General features: G+C 42.0%; 2 protein-coding genes across 2 annotated transcripts; both read left to right on the top strand.

Moving 5' to 3' along the window:
• Nucleotides 1-1555: 1555 nt before the first annotated feature.
• LOC120019796 (calsequestrin-1-like) lies at nt 1556-17719 on the top strand. The gene is made up of 11 exons (XM_038963210.1): nt 1556-1884; nt 12493-12586; nt 13068-13168; nt 13330-13441; nt 13628-13701; nt 13808-13938; nt 15194-15239; nt 15940-15994; nt 16119-16219; nt 16334-16408; nt 16530-17719. Exons 1-11 carry the CDS (start codon nt 1648-1650, stop codon nt 16794-16796), a joined length of 1293 nt encoding a protein of 430 aa, XP_038819138.1. The 5' UTR covers nt 1556-1647; the 3' UTR covers nt 16797-17719.
• Nucleotides 17720-20657: 2938 nt separating this feature from the next.
• On the top strand, nt 20658-22722 carry LOC120019797 (zinc finger protein 773-like). Its single transcript, XM_038963211.1, has one exon. It carries the CDS (start codon nt 20744-20746, stop codon nt 21632-21634), a length of 891 nt encoding a protein of 296 aa, XP_038819139.1. The 5' UTR covers nt 20658-20743; the 3' UTR covers nt 21635-22722.
• The last annotated feature ends 241 nt before the right edge of the window (nt 22723-22963 follow it).

Genomic DNA, 22963 nt, shown 5'->3' with positions numbered 1-22963 from the left:
GAGACTGTGCTTGGCTCCAAATTACTGCACATATTTTCTGCCATGTCATATCATGCCACTAGAGGCTGCTGTTGCCTAGACGTGGGCAATGCATTTCAGTAGCATGAGTTTACATCAATCACAGTGGATATCACAGAATGACCATGTAGCTGCTGAAATGCTGTGTTTTTCTCCTCTACAACTTACACCAATGAGGACACATTAGGTTAAACAGTTGTTTGAAATACACAATACTTACAAAAGCAATATTGTGTGAGTTTTAAAAGGACCCCCCCCCAAAAAAGAACATTCTCCTTTCCCTTTATTTCTCTCAGATACAGTAACACAGAGACAAATGAAACGTAACAGGCCATGGGTTAAGCAAACGGCCTTCATTTTCTACAGTCAACCAGATATGCTTGGCATCCCAGTCAACACTCCTCCTGTCGTCCTGTCCCCTTACAGTACACATTCCCCATCTCTACATTCCGTTCCCCCTCATATTCCTCTCCACAAGAGCCGGTGGTGACTAAATAGGAATTAGCACTGCTTGCCACTGAATACGTAGGGAGGGGGGAGTTAGTATGAGATCATGTAGCAGACTTTTATTTATAACTCACCTCTCCCCTTTCAATTTGTAAACTTATCTCACAGGCAACACACACACACACACACACACACACACACACACACACACACACACACACACACACACACACACAGACACTTGCAAGTCGACAAATTCACAGAGCACAGACAAATAAAAATGCTTTTACCATAGTAAAACTATCTGTTGGTTATCACTGAGTCAAGACTAATAGCCCCCAGGGCAGGCTAACTGACCTATGTACTTTATGTCTAGTGACACCAAACCGTCACCCTTACCTCACCCCTGTCCCTGTGTATCCTAGTGCCACATTGTAGTGCCGGGCCAGTGCCAAGAGAAGCAAACTGAACACCAGCACCCCTGCCAACATGACCCTCATCGTCCTACATCTATTATTTTTAGCCAGGATCGGAGCCCATCTTAACTAAATATGGGAAAAGTGTCTCTGATCTCCAGGACTATCTCTGACCATCCCCCTGCCCATCATTCCTAGTCTCTCTTCATTTGTCTCCCTCTAGGTAGTGGACTGTCATTCAATCACTTCTTTCTTTTTCAAACTCTCCATCTTTCACGATCCTCTTCTTTACTGAAGAAGAGGTGGGGGGGGGGGGGAGTCTGTTCCTCCTCTCTTATGCCACCTACTTTTAACCTGCCACACAAACACGCAGATGCAGGCACACGCACGCACGCACACACACACTCATGCACGCATACAGGATCGGTCCCTTACTCTCGTCAGCCCTGTCACCTCAACAGCCGCTCTAATCCCCTCCCACCTTATTACACACACACGCACACACACACACACACACACACACACACACACACACACACACACACACACACACCTACATCCAGAATTAAGCCCACCCCCTCTCGCTCACTCTGCCCTGTTTCCAGCTCCCCATGTGAGAGGTTTTTAATAAGGGGGCTCAGGAGTTGGTCTTGCTCTGTTCTGGGTGGTGGGGATCGGAAGTCCTTCCTCGTTTTTATCAAATTATTTATTTATTCTTTTTTTTAACTCATTGAAACTATATTAATTCCCAAATAAGTAAAGAAACATGAATTGGAGCTGGGTGGTTGTGGCAGTCCTTCTGTCTTGCGGGGGACCGTCATGGGGTGAGGAGGGTTTGGACTTCCCTGAGTACGATGGCACGGACCGGGTCATCGAGCTGACTGCCAAGAACTACAAGTCTGTGATGAAGAAGTATGATGTGATGGTTCTGTACTACCATGAGCATCCTGGAACAGACACCGTTTCCCAGAAACAGTTTGAGATCGAGGAACTGGCCCTAGAGGTGGGTCAGGGGACTGGAAGAACCTGTTCAGGGGGCTGGGAGGACTTGGTCAGGAGAGTGGGAGGACCGAATTGTGTGGCTAGAAGGACTGGGTCAGGGGGCTGGGAGGACTTGGTCAGGGGACTGGGAAAACAGGGTCAGGGGACTGGGAGGACTGGATCAGGGGGCTGGGAGGACTGGGTCAGAGGGCTGGGAGGACTTGGTCAGAGGGCTGGAAGGACTTGGTCAGGGGGCTGGGAGGACTTGGTCAGGGGACTGGGAGGACTGGATCAGGGGGCTGGGAGGACTTGGTGAGGGGGCTTGGAGGACTGGGTCAGAGGGCTGGGAGGACTTGGTCAGGGGACTGGGAGGACTTGGTCAGGGGACTGGGAAAACAGGGTCAGGGGACTGGGAAGACTTGGTGAGGGGGCTTGGAGGACTGGGTCAGAGGGCTGGGAAGACTGGGTCAGGCATTTGGGAGGACTCGGGCAACTGGGTAGGGGATGGTGAGGAGAGGGAAGGGAAGGGGTAACTGGGAGGTAGAAGTGGGACACAGTGCCTGGGTAGGGATGCACCATCTCTGCTATAATTGATCAATGCGTTGAAGCATTATGGACTGTGAAAGAAGTGTGTAATAAGGGCTAGGTGGATACAGACACCATTGACAGGTAACTAGTGTTGTTGTTAAGGGCATAACAACTCAAATGTGACCTTTGCGACAATTTTCACAACAAAGATGATGATGATGATGATGATTGAAATTAAGATGTTCAAGGCAAGAGATCAGAAGCAACAGTTGCAAGGGTCAGACTATTAAATCGATTTGGACAAAGTTCATTACATTTTAAAGGCTTTTTAGAGGCTGAATTGGTCATCAAGGTAGATGGGTAGAGGCAGATGATATAGTCCATGGGCCTGCAGAAACATTCGTCCACTCTGGGGTGGCAAATGTTTGATGGTATTAAATTGTTCCCCACAAGCCCCTGATCAAATATATATATGATAGCCACTCCAAAATAGTATATTTTTTCGTTTGTCACACACACACATATATATATATATATATATATATATATATATATATATATATATATATATATATATATATATATATATATATATATATATATATTGTTGCTGATAAAGGAATGTTCACATGCTTATTGAAAACGACTGTGTCAAACACCAATGACATTCTATTGGGTGGATCTCATCTTAAAAACCATGGAATTTGGTAAATTTTTGCTAACAGATCTAATGATTTACCTAGACTGGCACATCATTGAAACAATGTTACAAAGCCCGACAGATCAAAATCTGGTAGCGTATTGGTTTTATAGTTGCCACCTGTAATAGTACTCAGCAGTACTCAGCTAAAATAAAAGGTGTGCACTGTCATTTGTTGAGTTGTCCCAGCAAGTTAACACAAATATTTAGGTAAACACAATCATCTCTAATCTCTTCTGTCCCTGACCATCAAGATTTTAAAATTATGCTCTCTGACCTTCAGGTTAGATTTGAAATGACACAATGACTATGGGGTTGAAGTGCAGACTGTCAGCTTTATTTTGAGGGTATTTTCATCCATGTCACGGGAATCGAACTTTCTGTAAGTAGTCCCCACATTTTAGCGGACCAAAAGTATTGGGACAAATTCCCTTATATATGTTTTAAAGTAGTAAAAAATTAAGTATTTGGTCCCATATTCATAACACACAATCACTAAATGAAGCTTGTGACTCTACACATTTGTAGGGTGCATTTGCTGTTTGTTTTAGTTGTGTTTCAGATTATCTTGTGCCCAAGAGAAATGAATGGTAAATAATGTATGATATTTGTGCATCTGTATTTGTGCACTTTCTCACTCATCATTAATCACAATTGATTTAAGATGATCCGTAATCAGGTTAGCATCCACATTAATGTAGAAGTGTTTACAAACACATTCTATTCTTATTTACAATTAAAGTGATTCCAAAATGACACAATATTTTATTTACCATTCATTTTTATTGGGCACAAAATAATACTTTTTGGAGCTTACTTTATGTTAGCTAATCACTTTAGAGCCATTAGTTCAGTGGCTGGTTGACTAATTTAATAGAAATTATTAGAAAATCCAGCTTTTTAGCAATTGGGCCATTGCTGATACCCTCGACAACCCTCAGCAGCCACTAATAATGCATATTTCAGTAGACCCTATACTACAATATACATGTTTTACATAAATAGTGTAACAAGACACCATCTATAAAAGGCTGTAAACCTAAGGCTTTAATACTTCACCAGCTATGTAAGTTGATGCCCTCGTCAGGCAGTTTGTTAGAATGTTATGTCGGAATACAGTGTACATGACAGGTTTCAAGACATAGATTCTATATTTAATTATATACAGCACCAGTCAAAAGTTTGGACACACCTACTCATTCAAGGGTTCTTTATTTTTTCTATTTTCTACATTGTAGAATAATAGTGAAGACAACTATGAAATAACACATGGAATCATGTAGTATCCAAAAAGTGTTAAACAAATCAAAATATATTTTACATTTTATTTTACATTTTACATTTTATTATTATTCAAAGTAGCCACCCTTTGCCTTGATGACAGCTTTGCACACTCTTGGCATTCTCTCAACCAGCTTCACCTGTAATGCTTTTCCAAAAGTATTGAAGGAGTTCCCACATGAGGTAGTCACCTGGAATGCATTTGAATTAATAGGTGTGCCTTGTTAAAAGTTAATTTGTGGAATTTCTTTCCTTCTTTGAGCCAATTAGTTGTCTTGTGACAAGGTAGGCATGGTAAACAGAAGATAGCTCTATTTGGTAAAAGACCAAGTCCATATGGGTGGCTACTTTGAAGAATATCAAACATAAAATATATTTTGATTTGTTTAACACTTTTGGTTACTACATGATTCCATGTGTGTTATTTTATAGTTTTGGTGCCTTCACTATTATTCTACAATGTAAAAATAAAGAAAAACCCTTGAATGAGTAGGTGTGTCCAAACTTTTGACTGGTACTGTATATGTGTGTTTCATACCCTATATATATAATCATTACTACAAACCAGTGAACGATCCTGTTATGAGTAATATAGACACATTTTTTTTGTTTGAAAATAAAATATAGATAAATTAGGAAACCAAATACTGACCAAAACAGTCTCATGAATAGTGTTTTTGGAAAATTTTGAGAAAACCTTTGCTAATATTTTACAAATATTATATATTTAGCAAACCTGGCTAAATTGGTTGTGTTATCTGCATATCTATAATATATGTTTTATTATCATTAGGCATATTCCACCTATTATTGAAAGAATTGTGGCAATGACAGACCAATCCAATTAAAACCAATGGAGCTAGTTGGCGGCCATATTGGAAAATGTGTACCCTATGGTTAAATTAGCAATAGCTAGGCATCATTGTTTAGACTTTTCCTAGCTTTATGTATTGTTTGGTACACATTTTGCAAAAATGGTTTAGCTGTATGTCTTTGCTGGACGTGATGCATTCCAATGGGATTTAATATAGGGTGCAATGTACGGGGCAGGTTTCACCTCATATTTCTTGATGTTAGCACAATTTATAGAATCATATAGTGTATTGTTTTAATTATTAGACAACAGTGAATGCTTCTAGAACATTTTCTAAGTGTTTTAATCTAATGTATTTTAAATTCTGACAGTTTTTTTGGCATGTTTTTACCACTATTCTGGTAATAATTTGCTAAATACATTTAACTGACATACTTGGGACATCCTCATTGTAACACATTTTAAGCCATTATTGGTCTTATTACATCAATCATTAAGTTATGGCCATGCAAAATGTTACCTTTTATTAACTAGGCAAGTCAGTTAAGAACAAACTCTTATTTTACGATGACGGCCTACCGGGGAACAGTGGGTTAACTGCCTTGTTCAGGGGCAGAGCAACAGATTTTTACCTTGTCAGTTCGGGGATTCGATTCAGCAACCACTAGGCTACCTGCCACCCCAAAATGCAGTTCCTTTCCATTGAAATGAATGGCGGCCATCTTGAAAATAGGCTCCTGGGACTGATCATTGACAAAATCTATGATGGCTCTATAAACCTAAAAAACAACAACAATGGCTCTCCTTGTTCTGTGTGTAATTTGGTGTAGTTATCATCTAGGGTACCATGTGATAATAGAGCAAATCTCAATACTGTCCATTCTGGCTCGATATTCCCCAAAATGAATACATGTATGACATTTGACCCCACCCCCGCCCCAGGTGGGCCCATAGATATGTCATTACCATTCCAATTGTTTCATACCTTATGAAGGTAATAACATGTCAATTGCCTTGGATTGAGAAGATTGTTCCCTGATAATACAAAATGACATTTCATACCCTCAATCCTGTTGGCCCAACTAACCGCATAGGGGTCATAACATATAATGCAGTGATAGCCACATTTAGCTACCTCCGACACATGGCTATCATACCAAAATATGGACAAATTTGTTACATGTGGCCCTCTGGCCCATGGACTAATAGCAACAGGAATGAATAATCAGCTGATACTATACATTTTCAATTGAGCGCTACTGCCTGATGGGAAATGTAGGGGGTAGCATATTGACCCACCTGCTGATCCAGGAATCTCTTGGTTGCTGGAAATGTCCCTGAGATGTATTGTTTTAAGACTGATCATGGTTTTGTGGTCTTAGATTAAATGGGATAATGGTAAGGATGGGCATGTCTCAAACATGACATGGACAGAAGTAGCAGGACATCAAGTCATCAGCTGATCTGATTTACAATCCATCAAAATATAATCTCCTTCTTCCTAACATCTATCAGAAATGTACATTACTGAATATTCTGTACATATTGGTATTTTGAGTTGATCCAGATGTGTGTACATGGGCATATTTCTATGTTGATATGTGTGTGTGCATGTGTGTGTGAGTGAGTGTAAGTGTGTGTCTCTTTATGTGACCCTGTTCTTTGAAGTACGCCCCTCACTACATATATCACACACTCACCTGCCCTGTTTCTCTCCTTGATTTACAACTGGCCTGCCATGTCATCATCTCATTTCAACAGTCTCTGATAGTTACACAGTAGGTCTGCTTCAGAGTCCAGTTCCTCCATAAAAAGAAATAGACTTTCCCCCAAATAAATAAAATCAGTAATTATATTTCTATGGCTTCACCACTCCATTGTAAATCAGTTAGAGAACTCCAAAATGTCTATACGTACAGTGAGATATTTGGAGCTATTCCTTATTCACTCACATCTGTTGGCGGCGTGTAGTCTAGCAACTGAAGGGTTGCCATTTCAAATCCCGGGTCTGACGGGAAAAATCTGTCACGAAGTGAGTTGGCAACCAGAGGGTTGCTGGTATCAAAACCTTGATGCCATTGCCTGCTGCAGTGCCCTTGAGCAAGGCACTTAACCGCCCACAACAACAGCTCCCTGGAAGCCCAGTGTGGCACCCCCCCACACCTCTCCAAAACCTGTATATGTACAGTGTCTATCTATGTATATGTACACTGTGTGTACAAAACATTAGGAACACCGGCATTTTCCATGACATAGACTGACCAGGTGAATCCAGGTGAAAGAAATCAAGTGTAGTTGAAGGGGAGGAGACCGGTTAAAGAAGGAATTTTAAGCCTTTAGACAATTGAAACATTGATTGTAATATGCTTGCCATTTACAGGGTGAATGAGCAAACCAAAATATTTAAGTGCCTTTGAACGGGGTATGGTAGTAGGTGCCAGGCGCACCGGTTTGAGTGTGTCAAGAACTGCAACGCTGCTGGGTTTTTCACACTCAACAGTTTTCTGTGTGTATCAAGAATGGTCCACCACCCAAAGGACATCCAGCCAACTTGACACAACTGTGGGAAGCATTGGAGTCAACATGGGCCATCATTACTGTGGAATGCTTTCGGCACCTTCTTGAGTACATGCCATGACAAATTGAGGCTGTTCTGAGGGCAAAAGGGGGTGAAACTCAACATTAGGAAGGTGTTCCTAATGTTCTGTCCACTTTCAGAGGGGTTGGGTTAAAAGCAGAAGTCAAATTTCAGTTGGAGTAATCTTAATCTGAGCAATATGGATGTCAAGAATGTGTGCATTGTTAATTATTTTTGTCACCACAGTAAATGTCAACCTTTATTTCAAATAACCATGTTAGGAGGCATGAAACATTATCTCATTCAGCAGTGAGACCCATAGGCCCCCTGGATGGTGTGAAACTGAGAAGAAAAGGCTGTTATGGGACTCCCGTGTGGCGCAGCGGTCTAAGGCACTGCATCTCAATGCTAGAGGTGTCACTACAGACCCTGGACAGACCCTGGTTTGATTCCAGGCTGTATCACACCCGGCTGTGATTGAGAGTCCCATAGGGCGGTGTACAATTGGCCCAGCGTCGTCCGGGTTAGAGTTTGGCCGGGGTAGGCCGCCATTGTAAATAAGAATTTGTTCTTAACTGACTTGCCTAGTTAAATAAAGGTTAAATAAAAAAATATAAATAAAATATTGACTGGTGATAAAGCAATCAGTACATTTTTTAAAGAAGTGTATCTCTCAGCGCTGACAAGGACTTCTGATATACAGGGCTTACCGTAGAGCCTGCCGGTTTCTTTTGTCATGAGCTCTCAAATCCAGCTCTGCCTAGTTAAATAAATGGACCAACTTTATAGGACTGCAACTTGACTACTTTGGACTACAACTCCCTGAAAGAGAAACACAACACAGCTCTGATGGTGGAGAATCTATTTTGAGACTGTTGCCTCTTAAGGAGTTGTATGGTTTTGTTTTCCTTGGACTCATTTAATCAACAGGAGATGGAATAATCAACAAATAGAGCAAAGTCTGATGGAGATATAAAACACCTTTTGGAATTGGTGCCATGACAAGGTGCCACAGTTGGAAACAAACACTTCAGGAAACGAACACGTGCATGTGTGGGTGTGTGTATTTGCGTGCGTATTTGCATGTACGCAGGTGCGTGTGCGTGTGAGACATATGTCTACTCATCAGGGGGTTTTGATTAATGATATGTTAATCATCATCTGAGAATGCGTGTTCACCCCCCCACACTTTCCTCTTTATGTTATAGACATTGAGGCCTAGCCCAGGGTTGGGGGCAGTACAGCAGGTTTTGGCCCCAGTACTGCGGTGTCGGCTAACTGGGCTGGCTGACTGACAGCTGCATTACTGTAACTGTCAGCAGATCCTAGAGACTTGAGCGTCACCAGCACCTTGCCAAAATAGTCCTGGGTCGGTGTGGCTTTGGGTCTATATTTATCTAGTGCTGCTGTTGTGGCTGTTTGTGCATCCTACAGTGCGTTCTGAGTATTCAGACCCCTTCCCTTTTTGCACATTTTCTTATGTTACAGCCTTATTCTAAAATGGAGTAAATCATTGAATTTCCACATCAATTGACAAACAATACTGCAAATTGACAAAGTGAAAACAGGTTTTTACATAAGTATTCAGACCCTTTGCTATGAGACTCAAAATTGAGCTCAGGTGCATCCTGTTTCCATTGATCATCCTTGAGATGTTTCTACAACTTGATTGGAGTCCACCTGTGGTAAATTCAATTGCTTGGACATGATTTGGAAAGGCACACATCTCTCTCTATAAGGTCCCACAGTTGACAGTGCATGTCAGAGCAAAAACCAAGCCATGAGGTCGAAGGAATTATCCATAGAGCCCCGAGACCGGATTGTGTCGAGGCATAGATCTGGGGAAGTGTACCAAAAAATTTCTGCAGCATTGAAGGTCCTCAAGAACACAATGGCCTCCATCATTCTTAAATGCAAGAAGTTTGGAACCACCAAGACTCTTCCTAGAGCTGGCCACCCGGCCAAACTGAGCATTCGGGGGCGAAGGGCCTTGGTCAGGGAGGTGACCAAGAACCCGATGGTCACTCTGACAGAGCTCCAGAGTTCCTCTGTGGAGATGGGAGAACCTTCCAGAAGCACAACCATCTCGGCAGCACTCCACTAATCAGGCCTTTATGGTAGAGTGGCCAGACGGAAGCCACTCCTCAGTAAAAGGCACATGACAGCCCACTTTGAGTTTGCCAAAAGGTATCTAAAGGACTCTCAGACCATGAGAAACAAGATTCTCTGGTCTGATGTAACCAAGATTGATCTCTTTGGCCTGAATGCCAAGTGTCACGTCTGGAGGAAACCTGGCACCATCCCTACAGTGAAGCATGGTGGTGTCAGCATCATGCTGTGGGGATGTTTTTCAGCGGCAGGAACTGGGAGACTATTCAGGATCGAGAGAAAGATGCACGGAGCAAAGTACAAAGAGCTCCTTGATGAAAACCTGCTCCAGAGCGCTAATGACCTCAAACTGTGGCAAAGGTTCACCTTCCAACAGGACAACTACACTAAGCACACAGCCAAGACAACGCAGGAGTTGCTTCGGGACAAGTCTCTGAATGTCCTTGAGTGGCCCAGCCAGAGCCCGGACTTGAACCCGATTGAACATCTCTGGAGAGACCTGAAAATAGCTGTGCAGCGGCGCACCCCATCCAACCTGACAGAGCTCGAGGAGATCTGCAGATGAATGGGAGAAACTCCCCAAATACAGGTGTGCCAAGCTTGTAGCGTCATACCCAAGAAGACTCGAAGCTGTAATCGCTGCCAACAAAGTACTGAGTAAAGGGTCTGAATACTTATGTGAATGTGATATTTCAGTTTATTTTATTTTATACATTTGCAAACATTTCTAAACCTGTTTTTTCTTTGTCATTATGGGGTATTGTGTGTAGATTGATGAGGGGAAAAAACAATTTAATCAATTTTAGAATAAGGTTGTAACGTAACAAAATGTGGAAAATGTCAAGGGGTCTGAATATTTTCCAAATGCACTGTATACTGCTGTGTTGCTTCTTACAGAGTATATACTCAATCTGGAGCATCTAGATTCAACTCGGATTGCTGTTGGTTTGATCACTAGTATGCTGTGTATCTTTTATATGTATAGGGTAGATAGAACATTGTTAGCTGGGCCTGGGATCTTTTGCCCTGATTCCCCTCTATGGGGAATAGTGTTGTAGGCTAGATAGTAGTGTCATGACATTATGTGAAACTAATGTGCTGTGCACTCTGTTTTGGTCTATTGCTGAGAGAGAGAGTGTACTCTAGGTCAGTCAACGGGAATAGAAGAGGAGAGCATGTCAGCTCTTTTAGATCCCTTCCCTGATTTGTCATAAAGCGAACTCTCCCCTTGCAGTCAGGCAAGAAATCTGTCCTCTTGTCAACTCATGGCCCCACACAGCAACCTTATATAGCTGTAGTAATCTGTTTGGCTAAAAGCCTTCAGCTGAGTTTAGCCCTCAATCTGTTTATCAGGCATATCTAGGCCCTGACCCCTTAGGTCCTCTTCATTTGAATACCCCTCCCCATCACAAATATGGACAGATAACCCACTGGGCAAAGACGTCAGTTCAATGTCTAGTTTTGATTTATATTTGATTGAGTGGTCAACTAATGTGAAATCAACAACAAAAATCGAACCATGTCATTGGATTTAGGTCAAAGGATGGGTGAAAGGTTGATGACTTTTCCACGTTGATTCAACGTCATTAGATATGTTTATGTTGTTGAAATGACATAGGAACAACGTTGATTCAACCAGTTTGTGCCCAATGGGACGTGTCTACAGGGTAAAACCTATTAATCTGAGAAGTAAATAGTGTAGATACTGAAAATCAACTTTCCTGGGACAGTCTGCTATTATACTATTATAACACTGTATAATAATGCAGCTCTGATATTTGGGCCACTCTTTTCTATTTACTCAGAACTAAAGATTCTCTAAACAGGTACATAATATCAAACTGCATAAAAAGACACTATTGCTTGCATCCTACGGTTACTGGCTAGGATCTATAGGCATACAGTCAGTGCCAGGCCAGCTATTATCATTGCCATGCTGTGGAACATGACAGGAACATCCCTGGTTATGGAACTTTGATATGCAATAAAAGTAACTGAACAGAAGCACTGATAAATGGTCCTTCACGCCAGTCTGTGTGTGTGTGTGTGTGTGTGTATGTATGTTTGGGTGCCTGCACCTCCTTTATGAAGTGTGAGGAGAGATCTGTGAAAGCAGGGTTGCACCTGTTGCTATCCAAACACCAAGTTACCCCAACACAGTCTGCAGAACTGTTATCCCGCCCCCTCTGTATGCATGCCACAGATGTGGCAACATCATTGGTTGAACTGGTTGTCAGACATAACGGTCAAGTTTCACACAGATTTAGAAAGTGCACGGACAGCGCTCTGAGTCCCAGGCTTTTATGGTGTTGGAACTGGAGGGTAATATGTGTGAAATAAGACAAGACATAAGAGAAGACAACAACATTTTTGTTTACTTTAGTGTGTACACAGTAAACTGAGTATAACACCTATCCCTCCAGCAAACCCACAAAACTGAGGGTGTGGAAGTGAATGCATATATACATGTCCTTACAGAACACTGATAAATAAACCTGGAAAACAAACTCCCCATAAGTCCTTATAAGTTGTCCATACATGGCACAGAAGATATTCCTGCTCAGGCTTAAGGGTGCCATTGTATGTCTTCAGTTATATGACATATTATCTTATTTCACAGCTTGCAGCTCAGGTCCTTGACGACCTTGACGATGAGGAAATTGGATTCTGCCTTGTTGATGAAAAGAAGGGCAGTATTGTTGCTAAGAAACTAGGTAAATACACACTGAAATGGACACTATTACCTTTATTCAAGATTGGTTTGATTATTTAAAGTTCTGATGTCAGTTATGACGAAATGTTACCATCTTTCAACATGATCCATCTAAGCGTCACCACTGACCAGGTGGACAAAACTACCTAATAAACTAAAACTACCTGACCTGTCTCACAGGATGCATCTCAATAGTCATAAGTGGATTCCTCTCTGCGTCTTGCCTCCTTCATCTGCACCGATCAGGAAACATACTATAAGAGAAAGCAATATGGTTGACGCCCGTCACCCACTGAGACATAAACTTTTTAATTATTTCATCTCCGTGATGATGAAGGAAAGGAAACAACGAATTTAAGACACAAAACTATTGAGATGCACCCCTTGTGTCACTGTGCTAAGGCAGCCCATAAGAAAGCCTGACCTCTAGTGGATTTAAGGGTATATGTAACCCCTGAGTAGAACTTCTGTTTTCTCCTCAGGACTGGAGGAGGTCGACAGCATCTATATCTTCACCGAGGACGAGATCATTGAGTACGATGGGGAGCTTGCTGCAGACACAATTGTGGAGTTCATCTTTGATGTACGTGAGAATAATGTCACCCAGTTATGCCCTCTTTTACCTAGCTGCAATTTGTAGAAACAGACTATTTGTCCACTACTGATATATCCTGTACTGTTTATTTCTCTTTCCCCTCACCATTATCTCCCTCCACCATGCATCTCTCTTTTACTCTGTTCTAGGTTCTTGAAGACCCAGTTGAGATCATTGAGAAAGATGGGGAAGTTAAAGGTTTCCACAACAATGAGGAGGACATCAAACTGGTGGGCTACTTTAAGAGTGAAAAGTCTGAACGTAAGAATCTATAATCTATTCCTTTAACATTGTAATTTCGCACATGTTTTTACTGTATGGTATAAGTCTGCTCATGTGTATAATATTTTATGGATAAAACAATGTATTTATAGTGTATTTGTCAAGTAAATATTGGAATTATTAAGATATTTAATAAGGTCTTAACAGATGCCTGTAACATTTCAGATTATTTGGCCTATGTGGACGCGGCTGAGGAGTTCCATCCACACATCAAGTTCTTTGCTACATTCACTCCCAAGGTGAACAACCTACCCACTAACAACTACATCCTAAAAATTACACCGGAGCTGTACTCTACTCAAAAAGTAGCCCATTGCTCTTTCTGACCAATCCTCTGTGTTCCAGGTTGCCAAAGATCTGGGCCTGAAGGTGAATGAAGTGGACTTCTATGAGCCCTTCATAGATGAACCCATAGTCATCCCTGGAAAACCCTACACAGAGGAGGAACTTGTTGCGTACATTGAGGATCACGACAGGTGAGATTAATGAACACAGTGGCCAGAATGGCACAATATACACTACTTGACCAGAAGTATGTGGACACCTGCTCGTCAAACATCTCATTCCAGAATCATGGGCATTCATATGGAGTTGGTCCCCCCTCTTGCTGCTATAACAGCCTCCACTCTTCTGTGAAGGCTTTCCACTAGATGTTGGAACATTGCTGCAGGGACTTGCAATTAGTGAGGTTGAGCACTGATGTTGGTCGATTAGGCCTGGCTCGTAGTCGGCTTTCCGATACATCCCAAAGGTGTTGGAAGGAGTTGCGGTCAGGGCCCTGTGCAGGCCAGTCAAGTTCTTCCACACCGATCTCGACAAACCATTTCTGTATGGACCTCGCTTTGTGCATTGGGGCATTGTCATTCTGAAACAGGAAAGCGCCTTCCTCAAACTGTTGCCACAAAGTTGGAAGCACAGAATCATCTAGAATGTCATTGTATGCTGTATCATTAAGATTTCCCTTCACTGCAACTAAGGGGCCTAGCCCGAACAGTAAAAAACAGCCCCAGACCATTATTCCTCCTCCAAATTTTACAGTTGGAACTATGCATTGGGGCAGGTAGCTTTTTCCTGGCATCCACCAAACCCAGATTAGTCCGTCGGAGATTGCATGGCTGTGTGCTCGATTTTATTCACCTGTCAGCAACGGGTGTGGCTGAAATTACCGAATCCACTCATTTGAAGGGGTGTCCACTTTCTTTTGAATATATAGTGTATGATGAGGAGAGCCAAGCATTTTGTCCTGGCTGTGTGATTTGACCTGTAAAAACGCCAGGCCCTATAACTAGGTGTAAAGGGAATTTTCAGGTGATCAAAATCAACAGTTGCAACTGAGAGACACCTCCAGAGATAATGTCTAACGGGCCTCTTGGAGACAGTACTAAATGTTCTCTAAACATCAACCCGAGAGGTTTGTACGAAGTCAAAACAAAAGACAGTGACTTTGCCAGCTGCTACAGAATCACAGTGTGTCCTCGGTCCTTGTACCTTCAGTAGCTCTGGCGTCAATCATTATCAAACGATAGGAGAATAATCCATAACATTCAGCAACAAGTCTAGCGACCACCAACCCATACACAAATTGTGTGTCACTAATAGAGCACTGGAAATCATGTACATTGCAGAAAGGGAAAACACAGAAAATATGCTATGCAGTAGAATCCCAAATTTTAAAAGTGTAAACTTCCTCAATGAACAATAAAAAATATATTGCGTCCTATTTCTTTGCAGACCAACCATGAGGAAGATGGAACCAGATAACATGTATGAGATCTGGGTAAGCTATACAAACTATTCCCATAAAAATCACCCTACAAAACAAAATGGAAGCATACCTCCCCAATTGTAATTGATATCAAGCAAAGTATTTCTGTGACCTAAATGTGCAGATACTGATGGAAATATACTTGTAGGTACTCACTGGGCACAAACAGGTTGAATCAGTGTTGTTTCCATCTGTGGCCAGTGGGTAGTCTATATGTATTTATAATGGATCCCCATTAGCTGCTGCCAAGACAACAGCAATTCTTCCTGGGTCCAAACATATTAAGGCACTTACATTACATATTAAACAGTACATCATATAACATTATTACACCACTACATATCTACATGTACTGTATGTGTGTGTAAAGTGCGTGTTCTAGCGCTTGTGTGCGTATGCGTGTGTCTGTACCTTCCTGTTTGTCTCTTCACAGTTCCCGCTGTTCCATAAGGTATATTTTTAATCTTGATTTTTAAATCTGATTATACTGCTTGCATCAGTTATCTGATGTGGAATAGAGTGCTATGTAGTCATGGCTGTATGCAGTACTGTGCGCCTCCCATAGTCTTTTTCTGGACTTGGGGATTATGAAGAGACCTCTAGTGGCATGTCTTGTGGGGTATGCATGGGTGTCCGAGCTGTGTGCTAGTAGTTTAAACAGACAGCTCGATGCATTCTATATTCCCCATCTCACTTTGCATACTTTTCTTAGGAGGACGACATCAATGGCGAGCACATCATTGCGTTCGCAGAGGAGGACGACCCAGGTACAGAACCAAAGGAGCAACTAATGAGTCAATAGGACTGGGTAGGGGAGGAAGGAACCATTTTCAGCAAGAGGGGTTTCATAAGGCTTAATTTGCATTTAACCCTTGACCTTTGACTTCCCAGATGGTTTTGAGTTTCTGGAAATCCTGAAGGAAGTAGCAGAGGAGCACAATGATAATCCCAACCTCAGCATTGTCTGGATTGACCCAGATGATTTCCCCCTGGTAAGATCATGGTCATGGCTGGCCACTTATCAATACAATAAGATCCATCTATCCAAAGATATGAGATTCTGATTGCTGTTGCTTTCTTCCTGGAATATTATCCTCCCTCATTAGCTTGTCCCATACTGGGAGAAGACCTTTGGAATTGACCTCAGCTCTCCCCAGATTGGTGTTGTGGATGTTGAAGATGTGAGTAACGTTCCTGTTATGATCCAAATTGTCATGTACGAGGAGCCTTGTGGTTCCACTAGCATTAAAAAAAATCCAATTGTCTATTTTTGGCACCAAATTACTTTGTGTATCTCTATAGGCTGACAGTGTATGGATGGAAATCGACGATGATGACGACCTGCCAAGCGCAGATGAGCTTGAGGAATGGATCGAAGATGTTCTGTCCGATGAAATTGATCCAGATGATGATGACGATGATGACGATGATGACAACGATGATGACGACGACGACGATGATGATGACGACGACGATGATGATGACGATGATGAGGACGACGACGATGAGGACGACGACGACGACGATGATGATGATGATGATGATGATGATGATGATGATGATGAGTAAATTGTTGATGTCATCAATGTATAAATCTGGCCAATATAACATAATCTGGCCAATCAACATCATCACCTTCCTCAAATCTTACTTGTCCTCAGTTGAAATAAGTCATTAGGTTAAATCTGTAAACTCATATGGACATCTTCATGTTTTCAACAACCTCACTCAGAGCATCTTGCAAAAACATTGTTCCATTTCCCAAGCTATCCTAAACTCCTTTTGCTTTGAATTCATAAAATACAGTACTTCTCAGTCCCAGTACATTTTTTATTCACACCTGCCATCCGTACAATATGAAAAGGGAAAACATAAAACATTGATTTAGAAAATAATATTTTCACAACTGAATTATTGGATATTCACTAGCACTTAACCTAAAAACACCTAATGCTTCTGATTTTATATTTCAAACAAATAGAAGGGTTAACTCTGTTGATGCATTTTAAGTCTAAGGCCATCTGTAAACTTGTTGTTTGGATGTATTTTATTTGGGTTTTATTTTCTCTGGAATAAACGTTCGCCCCTCTCCCAACTTGTAAAATCCAAGGGTGCAAGCCGGCTTTTCCTGCAGGTCATAGGTCATACCAGCCTACTCAGTTAAATTATTGTAACTTTACTTGAAAAGGGCGGTTAGCTTTTTTCTTCTTGTGCACTGAAAAGTGCTGTAAATCACATGGATGTTTTCTACTGATAAAGAAATATAACAACAACAGTATTCTATTTTTTTAAACAAGAAAACTTAAACATACTGTAAAGTCTTAAAATAAATGACAGCTTGGAAAAAGATACAAAAATGACTAGTGTTCTGGATTCTTGTGCGCATGTGTGCTCTTGTGTGCGAGCGAGACAGAGAGAATAAACTATTATTATAGTCATTTCTATTATTTGTCATGCTTTGAAACTGTACCATAAAACTATAAAAGATCAAAGAAATATGTCTCACTGTTAGAATTATTTTATTTTATATGACATGATAACATATTACCATATTACGCACCACGATTTCCCGGAAATAAGGTGAATTTGGCGCGAGCCGCTGAGCGAACTTGATGATGGAACGTCAGAGACACGCCCCTAGCTTCTCCTACCATGTGGTTGATATAAACACAGTTCACTTTCGTGACATGCTTTTTGGCTTCAACATTTGTAACATTTTCTTAACTGTGCGCTCATTAACAGCTGTCAGCATGTCTGTGTCGGTCGACGTGAATTTTCAAACCCAGATTGTGTCTGTTTTGGATTCACTTACAAAAGTGGCCGCCGTGGAAATAACGAAACTGTTCGAGTGTCACTTCCCAGCTACAGGAACCACCGTTCTCATTGAAGGGCGGACAGAGCAAAATGAAATCCTGCAAACGGTGGACTCTGTCAAAAAGTCAGGCAAGAAATGTTTTCGCAGTATCGGAGTTCAAGTGGATGAGGAGTTACCTGGTATATGAAAGTGTTACTTCATCACACTGTAACGTTGTTGCTGTTAAGATCCCAGTGAAACATAGTTTACAATCTCATCAAACGGATCTTGCTGCAGGATACTAGCAAGTAGTACAATCATGTTCTAGCAATTAGGATACTGCAAAATATAGATGACTGACAAAATGTCAACAAACAACATTTGAGGCAAAAAATAAAGTTATGCACAATTAGTGATTTATTTAATCTCTACATTGTTAGTCATGTCAGTGCTGATCAAACCATGCTGATCAAACCAATGGAATGTTTGTGTGCTTTGCTCTCCCCCCCCTTCCATTCCCTCTAGCCCCAAAACAGTGCTCCTTCTCAAAGGTGAGCAGTGGTTCTTTGAAAAGGAGCAGTGAGGAGGAGGGTCCTGCACTTCATATCACCCTGCTGGAGGCTAATCAGCCTGCTGACCTAAAGTGCTATGTTCTAGAAGACAAGGTCAGTGTTTGGGGTTAATGTGATTTGTGAACCATAAGATGTATTTTGTGTTTGTTAAAATAACCCATGGCCTTTTGACCTGTAGTGTTGGCTAATTTGAGTTGCTGACACCTGTATTACAAGAGCTAAGTAGTTATATTTTTGGCTTGTCATCCATCTGTCAGGATGTGGAGATGGTGAAGGGGAGCAGTCTGGAACCAGAATCCCCAACAACCACTGAGCCAGAAGGAGAACAAGTTATCTATTCCAGTAAACACATTAATTCTAGGTGGCGGTGAAGCTATAGATACATAAATACAGTGGGGAGAACAAGTATTTGATACACTGCCGATTTTGCAGGTTTTCCTACTTACAAAGCATGTAGAGGTCTGTAATTTATATCATAGGTACACTTCAACTGTGAGAGACGGAATCTCAAACAAAAATCCAGAAAATCACATTGTTTGATTTTTAAGTAATTAATTTGCATTTTATTGCATGACATAAGTATTTGATCACCTACCAACCAGTAAGAATTCCAGCTCTCACAGACCTGTTCGTTTTTCTTTAAGAAGCCCCCCTGTTCTCCACTCATTACCTGTATTGAACTCGTTACCTGTATAAAAGACACCTGTCCACACACTCAATCAAACAGACGCCAACCTCTCCACAATGGCCAAGACCAGAGAGCTGTGTAAGGACATCAGGGTTAAATTGTAGACCTGCACAAGGCTGGGATGGGCTACAGGACAATAGGCAAGCAGCTTGGTGAGAAGGCAACAACTGTTGGCGCAATTATTAGAAAATGGAAGAAGTTCAAGATGACGGTCAATCATCCTCGGTCTGGGGCTCCATGCAAGATCTCACCTCGTGGGGCATCAATGATCATGAGGAAGGTGAGTTATCAGCCCAGAACTACACGGCAGGACCTGGTCAATGACCTGAAGAGAGCTGGGACCACAGTCTCAAAGAAAACCATTAGTAACACACTACGCTGTCATGGATTAAAATCCTGCAGCGCATGCAAGGTCCCCCTGCTCAAGCCAGCGCATGTCCAGGCCCGTCTGAAGTTTGCCAATGACCATCTGGATGATCCAGAGGAGGAATGGGAGAAGGTCATGTGATCTGATGAGACAAAAATAGAGCTTTTTGGTCTAAACTCCACTCGCCCTGTTTGGAGGAAGAAGAAGGATGAGTACAACCCCAAGAACACCATCCCAACCGTGAAGCATGGAGGTGGAAACATCATTCTTTGGGGATGCTTTTCTGCAAAGGGGACAGGACGACTGCACCGTATTGAGGGGAGGATGGATGGGGCCATGTATCGCGAGATCTTGGCCAACAACCTCCTTCCCTCAGTAAGAGCATTGAAGATGGGTCGTGGCTGGGTCTTCCAGCATGACAACGACCCGAAACACACAGCTAGGGCAACTAAGGAGTGGCTCTGTAAGAAGCATCTCAAGGTCCTGGAGTGGCCTAGCCAGTCTCCAGACCTGAACCCAATAGATTATCTTTGGAGGGAGCTGAAAGTCCGTATTGCCCAGCGACAGCCCCGAAACCTGAAGGATCTGGAGAAGGTCTGTATGGAGGAGTGGGCCAAAATCCCTGCTGCAGTGTGTGCAAACCTGGTCAAGAACTACAGGAAACGTATGATCTCTGTAATTGCAAACACAGGTTTCTGTACCAAATATTAAGTTCTGCTTTTCTGATGTATCAAATACTTATGTCATGCAATAAAATGCAAATTAATTACTTAAAAATCATACAATGTGATTTTCTGGATTTTTGTTTTAGATTCCGTCTCTCGCAGTTGAAGTGTACCTATGATAAAAATTACAGACCTCTACATGCTTTGTAAGAAGGAAAACCTGCAAAATCGGCAGTGTATCAAATACTTGTTCTCCCCACTGTATATTTGTTATAAAGACTTTGTATATAAAGGGTTGAGGTTACCATCTAACAACTATTTTATTTTCTATCCTCTAGCCCCTGTGTATCCAAACCACCTCTTTGGTACTGTTCAAAGCTCCCAAATTAAGCAGAAACTCCAGCCCCTCAAGACAGAATCAGAGAACGGAATGAACACAGAAAGGGTGACTAAAGTCATCTGCCAAATGGTCCCAAAGGCAGAAAAGCAGTATTCAACACCACAGCCTAATTGTAAAGAAAAGCCTACCCAGGTGGAGCCCCAGCAGGCCAGTGTCAGCACCGCAAAGGAGACCGCCTATAGCTCGTCTTCCTCAGATGGGGCTTTGGCTCCTGAACAGGCTAAGCGAAAGTTGACATCTATGGGTGCATTGGACCAGATGATGATGAAGAAGAAGGTGGATTTCAAGCTGGACCATATGATGAAGAAGGTGGATTTCAAGCTGGACCAGACCTCCCTGGAGCACAAATTGACGAGGGCCTGCTCAGTGCTGCTGGTGAACCTGCTTTTGGTGCCTGGAGACAAGAACTCTGGAGGGAAGAAGGCTAATGGGAGCAACTGTCACAACAGCAAGAGGTTCCCCATGCCCAAGGACCTCAAAACCCACCAGGGCCTCCACACAGGCCGGCGCCTGTGCTGCTTCACTCAGTGTGGGAACGGGGTCTGGCGGCTTCAAAGCGTCCTCTCTCCGATCCGCTCTTACGGCTGCAAGATCTGCGGGAAGAGGTTCAAACGCAGGAAGATCTTGAGGAGGCACGAGCGCTTCCACAACGGGGAGAAGCCCTATTCATGCTACCAGTGCTCAAAGATGTTCGCCCTGCGGAAAAGCCTCCGCAGGCATGAGAGGTTCCACACGGGGGACAAGCCTCACAGCTGCCTCCAGTGTGGGAAAAGCTTCCGGCTTAGGGACAATCTGAAGGCTCACCTGCGCTTTCACACAGGTGAGAGACCTTTCACCTGCTCCTTCTGCTCCAAGAGCTTCAGAATCCTCAGGAACCTTGAGGAACACAGCGTTGATCACTTGGGAGTGACAGCGAAGTAGCTCACTTTCCGACAAAGAGAGCTGTGCCTACGCATTAGCACCTAGCAGCCTTTATCGGCTGGTTGTGTTAGCCGCATTACAAAGCTTATCTACCTCTAACTGAAACTACTAAATGTCCATTCCTCATTTATAACCTATCGTTCAGCATTTGTTGTTTTTGAAAGATACTATGATTGTAAATAACCATTATGACGGAAGATGGGGACAGTGGAAAGATCTGAAATGAGGCAGTCAACCATCCTGCGTAAGTTTGGATTGTCCAGAATGATCATCTGAGTAAAGCTTTAGTGGACACTGATGTTATTAATAGCCATAATGTTTTTCCAGACATCGATAATGCCTAGTCCTAAACCAAAAAGTTATTTCAATGGAGATTTTCTATTGAGCATGCTGGACTAGGCTTAATCTGGGTCTGGAAACTGGCCCTAGGTCTTTACACTGTATTTCGTTGGCCAAAACACAAGGGACATGGAACTGTTGCATGTCTCTTTGAAGAATACAGAGTGTTGTACATTGGCCAGGGCTGAGATTAGTTTGAGGTCTTTCTCAGACAGCAATCTGTTTTCATGATACATCTTTTCACTTTGTAGTAAATACAAACAGATTGTTCCTTTGTGTATTTTGGTTTGTAAGTAGTTCTAAAGGTAGGCTTAAATTTGCATGTTTGTTTTATACTTTTATCTTGAACCATTATGCCAAATACTATAGTAATGCAGCAACTGCCTCTCCTCTTTGTTCATAGTGCTGTTTTTGTCAGGAGAACACCCTCCTTACTTTTTCCTGTGTAGATGTCAGGGAAGTTTATCTAAAGACACATGACTTAGTTTAAAAATTAAAATAATGGGAAGTATGATGCAGCCTTTAATTTTGCAAATACACATTTGAATGTTATCTGTAGAGAGAAGTTATTTCATATATCATTTTTGATTGAAGCTGATTTCTATGGCTTGTGATTTGCTGAAGATGTTACAAATATGACTACATGGCTTTTATGTTTAATACAAAATTGTTTTAACCCTTAACACTTATCTGTGTTCCAATTAAAAATATATTATTTTGGCCAAGAACCTGATGGTCACTCTGACAGAGCTTGTCCTTGTGTGGTATTGTGTGTAGATTGAGGGGGGAAAAAACATTAATCCATTTTAGAATAAGGCTGTAACATAACATGTGGAAAAAGTCCAGGGGTCTGAATACTTTCCTAATGCACTGTAATTCCCTGTGTCTGCGTGAAAAGGTCTGTTTTATGGTATGTACTGTGGTTGGCCCTTTTGTCTGGCAATAAAAAAACACCACTTGTATTATTGGTTTCACTAATGCCTTATAAAA

The sequence above is a fragment of the Salvelinus namaycush genome, chromosome 25 (assembly GCF_016432855.1).
Source record: "Salvelinus namaycush isolate Seneca chromosome 25, SaNama_1.0, whole genome shotgun sequence".
NCBI classification, from domain to species: domain Eukaryota; kingdom Metazoa; phylum Chordata; class Actinopteri; order Salmoniformes; family Salmonidae; genus Salvelinus; species Salvelinus namaycush.
Note: the sequence above shows the minus strand (reverse complement) of the source record. Positions and strands in the feature narration are given on the sequence as shown.